This window comes from Ursus americanus, chromosome 6 (genome assembly GCF_024610735.1).
Source record: "Ursus americanus isolate L20-20 chromosome 6, mUrsAme1.1.p, whole genome shotgun sequence".
NCBI lineage: Eukaryota > Metazoa > Chordata > Mammalia > Carnivora > Ursidae > Ursus > Ursus americanus.
The window spans coordinates 12,365,613-12,381,439 of NC_142132.1; the positions used below are offsets into that span (position 1 = coordinate 12,365,613).

Below are 15,827 nucleotides of genomic sequence, written 5' to 3' on the forward strand. Positions count from 1 at the left end.
AAGGGCCACATGGCTAACTGGTGGCAAGAGTGCTACAGGCAAAGAAGAGGGAGAGTACGGATGTGCTGGCACGTCTCAGGGAAGAAGGAAAGCCAGCATGACCGACATATAGTGAACAGAGGTAGGAGATGAAGGTGGGGAGGTAGGCAAGAGCCATGTCTCACAGGATTGGGAAAATGAATATGAATTGATTTTTAACTGTGATGGAAAGCCACCAAAGGGCTTTAATCAGAGGCATGAAATGATCTTATTCCTCCTTTTACATAAGATTGCTCTGGCTCTAGTCCGGACTAATAAGACTCTTGAAGATTTCATAGGGGAGAGATGAGAGTGGCATGGGTTGGGAGTGGAGCCATGGAGTTGATGGAAAGTGTTTGGTTTGGATTATGTTTTGCTACAGAGTGCTCTGGAGTGAGAGGAAGAAAGAAATCAAGAATGAGCTAGGATTTCGGTCTGAGTAATTGGGTGGCTAGTAGTGCCATTTATTGAGAAAGACTGAAGAAGCAGTGGGGATGGAGTGGAGACAGATTGCATTCTGGCCATGGTAAACTGGCAATATTTATCAATCATCCAAGTGGCAGTGGTGATGAGACAGCTGGACCTACAAGTCTGAAGTGTAGGGAAGAGATCAGAGCTGGAGACAGAAATCTGGGAGTCACTGGCATATGGATAGTATTTCAAGTCACGGGACTGGTATGATCGCCATCCTAGACTACGCAGAATATATACACGGAGAAGAAACAGTGGCCAGAGACAGTGTTGGGTGGAGCCGAAAGTATTTCGGGAAAGAGGAGATGAACTGTATAGACGCTACTAAGGGACCGAGCAAGAAAAAGCAAGCCAGTCCGTTGTTATTCCTCATTACTTGAGCATTTTAGTTATTTGTCTGGATTATTGTCTGAGAAACTGGAGAGACAAAACTAGGATTTTACAGGCAGCACAGGACCTAATCAGGACCTCTATTTCCTTATCTGTAAAGTGGAACTAGAACTTCTACAGGTGTTGAAGATGAACTGCTCAATTCATGTGAAGGTTCGTGTTCTTCCACCTGCAGGAAGGGTGTTCGCATACCTTAAGATTCTGAGATTTTTCAAAAGCCTTAAGCAGTGTTTGGTCTTACAGTCGGGCTGCGTGGGGGGAGGGGCGCCTGCGTGGCTAAGTTGGTTGAGCATCTGACTCTTAATCTCAGGGTCGTAAGTTCCAGCCCCATGTTGGGCTCCACACTGGGTGTGAAGTCTGCTTAAAAGGGGGGGCATTTTGGGGGAACATTTTGGATTATCCTCTATTTCGTATCTGAAATCTGTCCAAGTATATGCAGGTCACTAGGGATGTTGGTAGCAGAATCCAGGTTTATCTTCAAAGACATTTTTATTTTCTATTTTATTTTTTTTAAAGATTTTATTTATTTATTTGACAGAGAGAGACAGCGAGAGAGGGAACACAAGCAAGGGGGAGTGTGAGAGGGAGAAGCAGGCTTCCCGCCGAGCAGGGAGCCTGATGCGGATACTGATGCGGGGCTTGATTCCAGGACCCTGGGATCACGACCTGAGCCGGAGGCAGATGATTAACGGCTGAGCCGCCTGGGTGCCCCTCAAAGACATTTTTAGTTTAAACCTGTTTCTAGAACCCAGTGTAAGCCATTTTTATAGATAACCCTTCCTTCGTTTGATAGCTTTCCATATTTAAAAGGCAGCACCGTTTAGCTAAGAATATTCAGGTTGTAAATGACTGTACTACTGTTTAAGTTTAATGTCTGTTTTAAGATAGGTTAGAATTGAAGTATCTGCTTTACTTGTTATCGGTTCTGTCCCTTCATTCCTCCTGTTTGGTGTATGAAGATGTCCACGTGTTCTGTTGATTACTTCTTCTTTTCTTATCCCCAGAGGTGACCAGTCCCGGAAAAGAGCTGGGGATGAGTTGGCTTATAGTAAGTAATGATGTTCCTTACCATTTCTGCTGGTTTTGTTATGGCAGGCAGCTCCGGGTGGGGACCGTGAGGTGAGTATAATGAAATCCATAGTGTTCTCGACGGTGGCCTCACGAGGCACTCTGTGTGATCAAGGCCAGACTGTTCCGCAAGCTGCGGCAGCTCTGGAGTCTAGTTGGTGGCCGCGGTTTTCAGCAGCTGTCAGGAGCCTCCCAGATTCTGGAGTCTCTCCTAGAATGGGACGGTAGCCCCGCCTCAGTGCCTGATGACGCAGCCCCTCTCGCTTCAGTCAGCTTTTTTTTTTTTTTTCCTTTCTTTTTTTTGTAGATCTTTTGGGGATTGAGAGAAGGGTGAAAAATACGTATTAAATAAACGGTTTCTTACCATTATCAAATGCCGTCTGCCAGTCATACTTTTTCCCGTTGCATGTTTGTTTTCCAGACAGCTCATCAGCATGTGCAAGTTCCAGAGGGTACAGATAGTGAACGTGTTGAATGTACTTTGCTTCCCGAAAGGAGGACACAGGAGCTGCAGAGACTGTATCAGAGCACAGCGGGGGCCTGCAGACACTCAGGAGCTCTGTCACGGAGTTGTTCTTGGAAGAGGGTGTTGGACTTCTTACTTTGGTTTGTAATTTTAAAAAACAAAAAAACTAACAAAAACAAAAAACAGTCAGTTGCTGCTAGACTTGGGGATGATTTTGAAATGGGACAATCTTTTAATGAGTTTATCTACAGATTCCGTGAGGAACAAGCGTCTTGAAAAGTGACCATTGCTAAGGGAAATCCAGCAGCCAACATCAGCAGCTTCCTCCAAAAACATAAGGGCAGAAGAATCTTTTTTTTTTTTTTTTTTTAAGCACTTGTTTTGTTCATTTGTGGACTTGGCGTTGGCACTTCAGCATCTTGGCTTTACATATCAGGATCTCTTTTGCTTTAAAATCAAGCAGATCATTACAGTACAGTGTTTTTCACCCATTACCAAAACAACCCCCTTTTAAAAGAGTTGGTCTTTGTTTAGCATTAGAAAGTCTTGTTAAAGGAAAATGCCAACTCGGCTTCTGCTGTAACTTTTCCCCTCACCAGTTCACAACTTTTTTCTACTCTGTGCCTTGAGCTTTGTGCACTTTGCAACTCTGTGACCATGGTATTCAACTCACAGATGCTTCCTGAAAAAGTGTATGGTATCACAGACTAATCCACTAAGATGTCAGGTGTGACTTGGTAGCAGGATGCTAAGTAAGTGGGAAAATAGAAGCGTGTTGCTCATTGGTCAGATCCCCCCCTGCCTCACCGTGGCATATTCATGTTAACGTTGGGGACCAACTCTTGTAGAACATATCCATTCCCTCTGTCACTTCACATGATTTCACCAGCTGCTGGAGTATTGGCATGATGCTAGTGTTGGGGTGGGCTGTACTCATAGCACTAAAGCTCCCGTTTTAGTATCGTGGAGAATTTTCCAGTGGTAACAGCTAGTTACTGTGATGCTCTAGGAAGCAGATACGGTTATTAAATCCAAATATAATAATAGGTGTGGGCTTCCGGATCCATTTCATTTTAAATGGGTGAGATAGGTACTTTAAAAAACAAGTCTGCAGTCTGCGTCTTTTTTTAGCATTATATTCAAGTATGATAGTGAAGTAGCACTGCTGGCTCAAGCTTCCTTCCAGCCTGACACAGCTGTGTTCTACACCCACAGTGCTGCTTGGTTTCTTACAGAAGACTCTAAAGCTTATTCTGTTGGTTTCTGGAAGGCAGAGAAAAATAGATGTGGCAGGTGAAAATATTTCTCTTCTCAAATTCTGCTTGACTGTAAATTGAGCATTAGCTTGGCTCTGTTTGGCTATGTCACACTAATATTTACCTCTTCAGAGAATTTGGGGCAAAACAAGATGTATCAGGGATAGTGTCACACTTCTGATTGTCAGGTTTTTCGTAGATTTGCCTCTGCCAATTCAGTTTGTCTTTTTTCGGGAGCAGGCTGGATGGGAGAGTTTGAAGTGTGATGATAGGAGCAAGGAAGTCATCTAATAGAAGTCCTCTATTTGTAAAATTACTGTTCTGAGAAGTAAACGTAAAGATTGTCAGGTTTATTTTTTAAGTACTTTTCAACCAGAGTTGGTGGATTTTGCAGAGGACTTTGAACTGGACTCATTTAACTCTGCGAGTGTCTGAGATTGTGTTGATAAACACTGAATTACTGGAAGACTATATACAGGATCTCACTGTGCCCTGTACAGGTTGATTTGCTCCCCCAGTAACATTGTGGTGTCAAGGAAGAATTCCATTCTATCATGAAGTCCAAATTTTACTGTTTGCCACAGAATGCTTGCTGCGGGCTTGTAAGTAACACCTGCGACTGACGTCTCTCCTGAGTGGTTTTAATAGTACTTCTGAAGGGAATAAAATTGGGATGTTTCTTTAAGTGTGGATGAGTTCTTCATTATCCTAATAATGTGCCCAAATGCTTTTTTCTGGGAGAGTCTTCTTTGGTCAACAATGGAACTTTCTCTATAAAAGCATTGTATTATGATGTGAATTGGCATTAAAATCTTCGGATGCTTTTGCATTATTAAGTTAATGGAGAAATGTTTCATATTGTCTTCTTTTTATTATTATTATTATGTATGTGTTAACAAAAAGTGGGCAAAGATTGCAAAATTTAGTTTAAGTATTTGCACAGCGACTGCAGCTCGCAGTGGGCCAGGGCTTGGTACTGCAAAGCCGCGAATGGAAGGCGCTGTAGAAAGAATATCCTCTCCTCCTAGTGCATGTGACTTGGTTGTTACTCATTTTGGTCCCTTGAGGTACATTGCAGGATGAAAAACCTGTTTCTTGATTTTAAGTAGAAATTGACCTTGTTTATTTAATTGGGTTTCTTAACAAAATTCTTAGTTTGCAACATGAGGAGAAATAAGATTTGCCCTCCATTTTGTATTTGACTAAGCACGGTCGGCCAGAAAGTATTTTCTTCTCATGTTTACTTGTATTCTTCTTGCCAGTACAGTATCTAGTTTTTCCACCCTCGTCAAATCCTGGCTTCTGTGGGGCCCAAATCACTGAGGACAGAAAATTGTACATCGATTGTCTCACTCGGCTACACGTAGTTGATTCGGCGAGCCTGACTGGTGTGTACGTGTGGCCTGAAACTAGACTCTCCAGAAGCAAGCCAGCTCGGTCACCTTGGAATAATGACCTGTCAAAGTAAATGATGATGCTTTTGAGAGACAGTACTTGCTTCAAAAGTTGGTCACCAAGCCTTACGCTTGGGTGACAGTGTCCTCTCCTGGTCTCTGTTGTCACAACTGCCCCCTAACCTGACAGGAGCTACTGCTTTGTTTTCTGTGGGGCAGAAAGCAGAACTTGGTCGAGTGTGACTCTTATCTAATGGCTCTTAGGTGGCTGCAGAAGAAACACAAACCTGGATGCATGAGTTGTGCATTATTAAATTTTGTAGGAAGGTTTTTTGGGTTTTTTTTCCTGTCCCTTTTACAAATTTGGGGCAGTTCCTCTCCCTTACTTTGGGTGTAGGATGGAAACCGAGTGGGAAATGAGACGGCAGGAGAATGGGCGCCTGTGGCGTTACTGCTGTGTGTGCGTCTCCGGTGCCCCAGCCCCGTAGGGCTACCGCTCCCCTGGCTATAGACGCCGTGCTTTCTGTCGGGTTGCAAATTTGCACACATGAAGAATTGCTCAGGAAGTTTGCTCATGCATCGCCTTGCAATATTCTGTACTGACCGAACAAGGGACTTGAACGTTTTTCAGCAGAAAAGGAGAACTTCAGAGTGGTGGTCTGTGCACACGTACTAGCAAAGGTCATGGTGATCTAGCAATGTGCCCAGTGTGCCCAGTGTGCTGGTTTCTGCAGCATAAAGTGAGCAGGAGCACTTGTATCATAGTATTTAAATAAGCCTGTTTAATCTCCGGAGTAGCCCTTCCAGATTCTGTCTTCTTTTCTTATTGAGACTGGCTATATTTTCTTCTGTGTTTTCTGTTTTATGGCAGTTAATTATTTCCATGATTATTATAGAGGCATTGCCCTTGAGCTAAAATTCAGTTGTTTAATAAGCAGCTATTATTAAAAATAACTGAACATTGTTTTATGAATATACACTAATCTGAGATATTAAAACATTTAAAACGAAGAAGGAAAACAAAAAACCTACATTAGGTATCCAGTCGGTTTGGATGTTTTGAGCTGATTTTTTTTTTTTTTTATGGTGTCTCATTGCGCTTCAGAGTATTATGTTTACTTTACTCCAGGTCTAGGCCTCTTAAGGGGACTTTAAAATATAAGATCAGAATGTGAATCCCTTGATGGACACCTAGAATAGGTTTCTAGGACCTTTTCGGTTGTGGTTGCAGTTTTCAGTAAGATTGCGTAAGATGCAGTTCATGTTTATCAGAAGTTAAAATAGGAGTTCTTGGAGAAGTGGCTTTCTTGTTACTTTCATTACCTTATGGAAATTTGCCCCAGTTTCTGGCCACCAGAATCGATGAAAGGACCCCTGTTCCTTTTCAGGGGTAATGATTCCTGTTTTGTCCCCTTGGTTTTGATGAAGTAAGTCACTGACACTTTCCCTCCTCCCCTGGCCAAGACCCTGTTTTGAACTTCTTTCCAGAGCTGAGTGGCACAAGTACATACACTATTTCTGCTGATGTTGATGGTGTGGCTGTGGGAGAATTAGAGAAAATCCTCATCAGAGGTACATTCTTACAGGACCTCAGTATACATTGTACCCCTGCTGGTCGAAAATTATCTTCATTTCTGGTTGGACTGCATTGTTTAGAAAAATGTTAATGGTTTATAATTCTAGGAAATTTATAGTGTGACTCTGGGGTAAATTTTGTGGTTTGGAAAAAAATAAATATTTTGTATTGATTCTAACATGTCATTTCAACGTGGTGATGATGTACTAAATGCAATGAGACTGTGGATATTCTCTTAGAAGGGTATGTTTTGTTAAACAGATGGCAATTTAATTGCTCTCGTTAGCCCTGTTTGTCAATATTACAACCATGCAATTCAGGAGAAATTATTCAACTGTGAAGTTGTGGGGAGCTATGGCTGGAAACAGGAATGCTTATGAATAAATAGGAGGTCAGATGCAGACAAGAGGCTCTTGCCACCCACCAGCACAGCCAGAGCAAGGATGAGCAATGAAGTCTAGTCCCTGGTGGTGCTTATTTGTTGGAAAGCATGGTGGAGCTTAGAACAGGGTGTTCTGTACACCAACTCTTTTATCAATCCAAGAAAAACAAAATGGTAGATGAAACTCTTATTGATAGGGGATTAAAGCCACTGACTTTGGCTCTGACCTTTAACTCTTGATGGATTTGGATTCACTCGTTCTGTATTAGGGTGTATACCATCACTCGAAAACATTGTGGTTAATGAAATAAATCTTGTACAGATGTCCTTGGCTTGTTGTGTTGATACTTGGTTCACTGGAACTTTGTTATAATACAGAACATATGATTTTGCTTACAGTATATTCATAATGCCTCCTAGATAATGACCACATTCAGCACATTGTCTGTTCTGTCAGCTAGTTAATCAGCTAGCAAGGTGAGTGTCCATCTTGACCTTTGTACCAGTGATAAAAAAAACGGGGTGTGTGTGTGTGTGTATTTAATTATATACATATAGTTACCTAGTCTGCATACGTATGTGGTACCCATACATATGTACATATGTATGTTGTTTTTCTTCGTTAAACACTGGCACATTGTGGACCCTTATAAAAAGCTTCTGACTTGTGGTTTTTTGCATTGATGATATCACGCTTTTAAAAAATAACCCTTTGTGGTTTCTTGCTATGAAATTAATATTATCCGCTAGGTTTTTTGAAATCTCACTTTATAATTTTAGTTCTCTCGCTTTCTCTTTTCAAGTGTCTTTCCTACTGTGTTCTCAGAATGCCAGTTGTCATCCTTCTCTTTTTTAAAACCTAAGCTGTGTTGTACTGGTACCTTCTTTTTGATTACCGCACACAGCAGGATTCCATGACTGTCTTTTCTTTTTCTCTGCATTGAAATCAGCTGACAGTTTCCTCCTTCAGCTTTTTCTTTGTTTCAGCCACATAGGGAGTTATTTAAGTGCTCTCCCTTCTCTTAGCAGATTTTTTTTTTTTTTTTACTGAGCATAAAACTTTTCTACTAGAGTCAGTTCTTTGTGTGTGTTGATGTGTGTTTAATTTATTTCTTCTATTGGCTTATGTCTTCAAATTTAAAATTCTAAAACATTTTGGATTTCAAAGAACATGGTTTGGTAGAAGGAATATGATACATGTAATCTGAGAGCAGTCTGTCCTAGCTTAACTGAGTTGTGTGTTCTTGGGTAAGGTTATTTTTCTCAACTTTAGTCTCCCCATATTAAGCCCTTTTTCCTCCCCAGATTACTCATGATAGAGCCTCTGCCTCGGGTAATGGGTTTCACTGGCCAGAAGGAAAGAACAATTCTAAACTTCTTAATTATGCACCTTAAGTGACTAATAATATGCCTCAAAACCTATATTTAAAAAATGGCCACAACTACAAAGAGATATAGGTTACTCTACCAATGGAGTGGGCATTTTAAACATACCTCCCTGATTAATCAATCATGAAGAAGACAAAATGATGATATGAAGGGCATGAAGATTTAAATAGCACAACTAATAAATTAGACCTGATGGAGATACATAAAATCCCCCCGCACCTTCCAATAAGGAAATGAACATTTTTTTGCAAACCAAATCTAAATTGTATTTAAAGTACAAGGAATGATGACCAAATTGGATTTATCCCAGGAAGCAAATTGGTTAATATTAGAAAATCAATCAGTGTGACTCATCTGTTAACGGACTAAAATATGATCAGATTGTCTGTGAAGATCCAAAGGGTCTACAAGGCAAATTAAAAGACATAAGAGTTTATCAAGGTCACCGAGACAAAATCAATATGCAGATGTCAGTTGCATTTCCATGCATCCAGCTACCAGCTGTAATGTCTTAAAAATTTAAATGTAATTAAATAAAATTTATCGTAGGAACAAAACAATATAAAGTATATAAGAATAAATCTTAAGAGCTGTGTAAGCCTTTTAATGAGAAAATGATTTTAAAAATTCCCAACAGCTTTATTGACCTAAATAAATGGAGAGACTGTGATGGAGAAGATCATGTCGGTCTCACCTCTTTGTCCAAATTGGTTAATAAATTAATGCAATCCCAACAAAAAGTCCCAGTGGTTCTCACTATGGCACCTGACAAGCTGACCCCGAAATGTAAATGGAAGCGCAAAGGGCCAAGGATATTCAAAATATTTGTTAAAAAAGAATGAAGTGTGAGGGGAACTGGCATGGCCAGATTTTAAAACTTACCTAAAATGAAGAGAACAGAACCATCACTCAGACATCTAAAGAAGCAGCATCAAAAAACTTGACTATAAAATGTAGTGTTGAAGACTGTGGAATTGGTACAGAGATTACGAGTAGATGAAGAGACAAGGACGGATTGCTCAGAAACTCACCCAGCCAGTACGAGAACTTAATGGTTAAAAGGGCAGTCAGGGCAGACCTTGGGGAGGAGGATGGATTATTTAATAAACGGGGCTTCAGTAATTTTTCACATAGGGACAAAGGTGAATTGGACCTTGCCTTGCACCAGGCACAAAAAGCAATCCCAGGTGGATTAGAGTTTCACACAGGAAAGTAAAACTATAAAACTTCTAGAAGACAATATAGAAGAATATTTCTATGACTGTGGGGAAGGGAAGGATTTTGTAAACAAAGGAGGAGGTGCAAACCATTGAAAGATGAATAATTTGACTACACTGATTGTGCTTTTGTTTACTAAACATTCCACAGTGAAAAAATAAGCCCAAAATGGAATACGATACAGATATTCACAATATATCCAACTTGTTAAAGAGCTATCTACATGCAAATCTGTAACAAAAGGGAGAAATGGGCAAAGATGCAAGCGTTTCACAGAAGAAGGACCAGAAATGACCCATAAACCTGAAAAGATGTATAACTTGATTAGTCATCAGGAAAGAAGCCCATAAATATCATTTTCTGGCCACCAAATTGGCAGCCACTAAAAAATGCGAAAATACCAACAATTGGAGAAATTATGACAGCAGGGTCTTTTTCATCTGCTGCTGTTGGCGTGTAAGACAGTACTACCACTTTGGAAAACAGTATTATGTAGTTAAGCTGACCACAATTACATCTTGCAGGCAACGATTTATGTTCAGAGAAACTCCTGTGTGGGTGTGTACACCCAGGAAACCCACAAGAACGGTCGCAACAGCGTTGTTTATAATAAAAAGAAGGAAGAAAGCCAAATAAATGCCCATCCACAGTATAATGAATAAGTGAAGTCTATGTGTGCAACGGAATTCTGGTGAGCAGCGAGTGTAGTGTAGAGCTTTGCACATCATGGGTGAATCTCAGAAACCATGTTGAGTTAACGATTAAAGTCAGAATGATTCATGAGTAGTAAAAAGGAAGATTAACAACATCTAAGATCATGGCTTCCTTAGAGATGGGGTGGAAGGAAAGAGGAGCACGGGCTTATAAGCCCTTGATAATAGGAACATTTTGACCGTTGTAAATATGTCAGTTCTTGCGTTAATATGTATATTTGGTGCAAAGTCAATCCCAATGCCAAAGAGTATTTATTTTTAATACAAATTAAAAATTCATATGGAAGTATAACATGAAAATAGGAGGATCTTCACTGAAAGGGGAGAAAAAAGGGAACTTGCTGTACCAAAAAAATTTTTTTCTTTAAAGTGCAATTAAATTTTTACACTCATAAAAATAGACAATTCAATGGAAAATAGGTTTAAAATAGACTCAAATGCTTTTAAGAATTTAGAGTACATGAAAGGTGGCTTTTTGAAATAATTCCAACCTTGATGGATTATTCAATAAAAGGTGCTGGTTTAAGTAGAGAAAATTAAATTTATTCCCATCAGACCATTCACCAAAAGAAATTCCCGTTGGACTAAAAATTTAAGAATAAGTTATAGAAGAAGACAGTGTAGTTACTATTTGGGGGGATTGGAGAAGTTTGTTCTAAGGACGTACGCAATGGCATGAAACATCCAAACCAGTCGCCCGAGTGTGTGTAGAGCACCACCCCAGCATGTGTATATATTTTTAAATTAATGTTTATGTACTGTACCAATACACATAAGGAAAAAAAATAGAGGTGAAAATGTTCAAAGTATCTTTTGTGTGTATGGAAAAAAAAACAACCTTTGCTCTTTCTAAAAAATTTTTTTCTTTACGTGAAAGCTATACAATTAAAATTGCTTCATTATTTTTGAAACTTCTAGTTTTAACATTTTGTGATAAAAATTACTTAATTTCTGGTTCTAAGGTAAGTTTATTTTAATGCTGGGTTTTAATGACTATTGTAGCTAAAAAAAGCCACTTCATTAAGATCTGTGGATCCAGATGACTGCTTACTGAGAAACAGTGCTCACTTCCAGCTCCATCTACTAGTCTTTGAAAGTGTTTGTTGAAATCTTTATAATAAATTTCCATCTTTGTCACTGTCAGTACCTTGTTCTCTTGCTCAATTGCAAGTGTGGCATTTTTATTGGTAAAAAAAAATGGGTTCAAAACTTAATGAAAGTCATTTTTGGATTTCATTTCTCAGGTTTTAAGTGTGCACTTACGAGAGTTTTCATAGGTGACAGTGTTTGGTAATACATTTTCATAAGGCTGGAAGCCTGTCTAACCGTTTTTTTTTTTTTTTAAGATTTTATTTATTCGATAGAGATAGAGACAGCCAGCGAGAGAGGGAACACAAGCAGGGGGAGTGGGAGAGGAAGAAGCAGGCTCCCAGCGGAGGAGCCTGATGTGGGGCTCGATCCCACAACTCCGGGATCACGCCCTGAGCCGAAGGCAGACGCTTAACCGCTGTGCCACCCAGGCGCCCCTGTCTAACCGTTTTTAAGATGCTTTTAACATGAATTTCTTTTGGAAAAGGTAGCTCCTTTCTTACTCATTGTTAGAATATCATCTTTACCTTGAAGGGTCAGATAAAGTCTGGTTGGGTTTTTTTGTTTGTTTTAATACCTTCTACATTGCATACTACTGACAGGCACTTGTCACCACAAGAAAGGTTGGCAGATTGCAAGCAAACATTTTCTTTTTCTCAATAAATACGTGCCACCTTTAAGTTTGACAATGCTTTTTAGAAAACCAGCAGCCTCTTTTGGAATTTAAATTTCCCCATCTTAAAAAATATTGTAAGCGTGCTCTTCTGTCCGATCAAATCCGTGAGTGCAGCTGCCTTGTGGGGACACACAGACTGCTCTATTCTGCAAGAAGGTGGCGCCGTGGTCGCCGCTTGTGGAGCTCTTGCTGCTTCGTGCGGTGCACCTCACTGTTTTTCTGCGCGCTCCTGACCACTTACCAAGTGCACAGTGTTGATGAAGTTTGGGGAAAGCTTCTTTACTCTTAAAAACATAATACAGCTCATGTGTTCTTCCTGCACCTCTGTGGGTCGTCTTGTTTACTTCAGAGACCCGCTAGCTTAAACATTAAGGGAGTTGAGTTATCTCACAAAACTCCCAAGATTGGGCAGTTCCAAGGTCATTGACATCATCCAGGAGCCAGGTTTCTTCCAGTTTTCTACTCTGCCAGCCTCAGTAGGTTAGCTTGTTCTGGAATGGCTTCCCTCAGGTGTTCTCTTGGTTGCTACGGTTGTCAGACCATGAGGCCAGCCACTTGAGGAGAAGACCTTGTTCCCCGGCTATTTTTTTCCCCCCAATTGGGGAAGTTGGGATACATAGACATGCCCCAACTAATAACTGGGAAAGAGATTGGGACCACTGTGGGAGACTTAAATAGGTGTCCCCGCTGGGACTGGGGCTGGTCTCAACTTCCCAGTGGCCTTGGGAGGAGGATGGACCCGAACTGAGCCAGGTCTCTGTTAGGAAGGCGGAAGGGAAGAATGGCTGTTGGTGACTGTTGGGTGCTGGGATTCACAGCACAGGGCAATGACTGCTACTTAGGAGCCTCTGGGAGATGCCAGAATGACTGTTGGGTGCTGGGATTCACAGCACAGGGCAATGACTGCTACTTAGGAGCCTCTGGGAGATGCCAGAAACAACCCCCCTTCCCCCGATTCTCCATCGACTTTGTTTTCCTCACAAGTACACAAATACTAACTCATACCACCTCTTGTTTGGAACGAACTGCTGTACTCTTGTTTGAAAGTCATGGTGGTCCAAATCTAGAATGCATAAGCAAGGTATAGGCACAGCCCTGACTGGAATAGCCAGGGAACTAGAACACAAAGCCAAAAAGAGCTTGAGTTGCCTGGACATAGGCCCAAGAAAACCACGTCCCTGGCTGGGCAAAGTTCTCTCTTGGCTATGACTGGCTTCACCCATAATGAAGCTAGTTAGGGTGATGGTATGTCACAATGTAAAGGTGACAGGGCATCAGGGAACAAAAGAAGGGCCATGTTTGTTGAGCTAGTGCTTGGTGAACACATCTGTCCATGAAAGGGGACGGCTCAAGTAGTGTAAAAGAGGAAAGGAAATAGATGTGAACCAAGCACCTACTTTATGGGTAATGGTTGCCATTTACTGGCTATCTGCCTGTATGCCAGGGGCTTTGTGCACATTTTAAGAGCATCCGAGTGAGACAATTATTAGCCTGGTAGAAGCATGGTAGGCAGCTTCTAACATGGCCCTCCCTGATCCCCACCACCTGGAATTCATTCACCCTCGAGTGGGAGCTGGACCTAATGACTCACTTCTAATCCAGCAAAAGTGATGGGTGTCACTTCTGTGATTACGTTACAGAAGACTGTGACATCGTCTTACTGGTGTGCACTCAGGCTCTTCTCATGCTTACTCTAGTGCAAAGGCCCCCATGGCAAGGAACTGAATGTAGCATCGGGCCAACAGCCAGCAAGGATCTGAGGCCTTCAGTCTAAGCCCACGAGCAACCGAATTCTACCAACCACTGCTGAGGGAACTTGGAAGTGGATCCTGCCCCACTTGAACCTTGAGATGATTTCTGCCCTGGCCAACACCTTGATAATAGCCTCACGAGAGATGCCGAAGCAAAGAATGTAGTTAAGCTGTGCCCAAATTCCTGATCCATAGAAACTATGAGGTAATATGTGTGTGGGGTGTTAAGCCACTAAATTTTGGAGTAATTTGTTACACAGCAACAGATTGCTATTACGAGATGGTCAGGATTTCAGAGATTAAAAAAACTGCCCAAAGTCACATAGTGATGACAGATCGGAGCCTTCATCTGCCAGGATGCTTTTGTCTCACCACCTGGCCTCCGTCCTGGCTGCCGTCAGTGTAGGTAAGCGCTGTCCCGGGACCTCTGTTCTCTTAGGGGCGGTGTCATACTTAAGACCCACTAATCCTACTTCCCTACGTGCAGCTGTTTAAACCATGTCTGTAATAACCTTAGGAGACAGCCTTCTCGACATGAGAAGCCCTACAGAAAGTGGTTTGAATAATTTTTTAAAGATTTTCCCCAAGGATGGTACATAGCTTCCAGAGACACAGAATTTCCATATAATGTATGCCTTTACGGTGTAAGGGCTTAATTCTCCCCCCGAAACCCCCGAGAAGGGCTGGGGGGAGACAGAAGCAGAGCAGGGGAAAATCGTGGGGTGTGCTGTGGAGAGAAAAATGCCTTGGGTTTCCGCTAGAAGAGATCTTCCTCATGGAGCAGCCTCCAAAGGCACCCGTGGACGGCGGGAACTCCCTCTGTGCACAGAATCCTCGAGGGCCCGCTCCAAGCTAGCCCGTGGCTCTCCCCGGGTGAGAACTGGGTGAGGTCTCAGCTGGGTTGGGTGCTGGAGTCCCACTGCTAAGGTTTCCTACATTTTCCAGGGGCATCTGGAAGTGGGTGAACCACATGAAAGGCTCTGGGGAAGGAATAGAGCCCCGTCCACCGCGGGGTGCTAGAGTGGTGCCCCCAACTCTGCTGGTTGGTGTGGACCTGTGCCATCCTTTGCTGGCCTACCACTTTTTGGCATTCTCTGCCTATCTCCCGCTCGGGTGAGTTCTCCAGGGACGGACCCGGGGTGCATCCCAGCTCCCAGGAGGAGGGGATTCAAGGGCGAAGGTAGTTTCATCCCACCTCAGAGGATGCCCCTCATCCCTTTCCCTCAAGGGGTGCAGTGTTGGGGCAGAAGTGCTTGCCTCAGCTTCGCAAAGGGCAGCCTGTGGTCCCTGCCCTCGAGGACAAGTTACGGTGTCTTCTCCAGCAGGTGCAGTCCGTGGGCCACTGCAGCACCCCCGCCTTGCACGTGTCTGCTGCTCTGGCTCTTCGGTAGGTAGAACGGAGGACATCCCGTCAGCAGAGGCTGTGGAGTGTGGGTTTGTCCTGCAGGGGCCTGTGAGGGGGCTCAAAGCCCACAGCTATGGGAGGATTTACACCCTAGAGCGCTGGAGGTTGGGGCTCCTGCAGGCAGGGTCTGGCGTCCTGGCTCAGCCTTCCCCGGCTGCTGGCCGAGGGACGGTGCAGAAGCCAGCGCCCCACCCCCGCCCCTCAAGGGCACCTGCCATGGCTTCATGGTTCTTCATGTCGGAAGTCCTGGTTTTCCCAAGTCTGTCTCTCTGGGCAGGGTTGCACTCCACGTGGTTGCTGCCTCATTTCCTGGCCGCCTAGACCGGGAGCACCTAACCCTTCCCGGGGCCGGCCACCCAGCAGCACCAGCAGCTGGCGTGAAGTCTAGTGGAGCTCTTGGGAAGTGAGAAACTTCGGGTAGTGTTTTTCAGCCACGTGGGCTCTTCACTGGGCCGTGGTGTCCCTGTGCCTGAGAATGTCTCTTAGAATATTGCTTGAGTACTTCATGCTCCCCCAGGTGGTACTTCACCTGTCACCTGGCGCCTGCACTTAGGGACCCCGTACC

General features: G+C 42.9%; 1 protein-coding gene across 1 annotated transcript in view; it reads left to right on the forward strand.

Annotated features, from left to right (window-relative positions):
- The window catches only part of CACUL1 (CDK2 associated cullin domain 1), a 63,047-nt gene extending 60,503 nt beyond the window's left edge, over positions 1-2,544 (forward strand). Inside the window, exons 8-9 of the mRNA XM_045803244.2 lie at positions 1,884-1,927; positions 2,369-2,544. Coding sequence (XP_045659200.1) covers positions 1,884-1,927; positions 2,369-2,409 — 85 coding nt within the window. The 3' untranslated portion in view covers positions 2,410-2,544. The remainder of the gene's footprint in view (positions 1-1,883; positions 1,928-2,368) is intronic.
- The last annotated feature ends 13,283 nt before the right edge of the window (positions 2,545-15,827 follow it).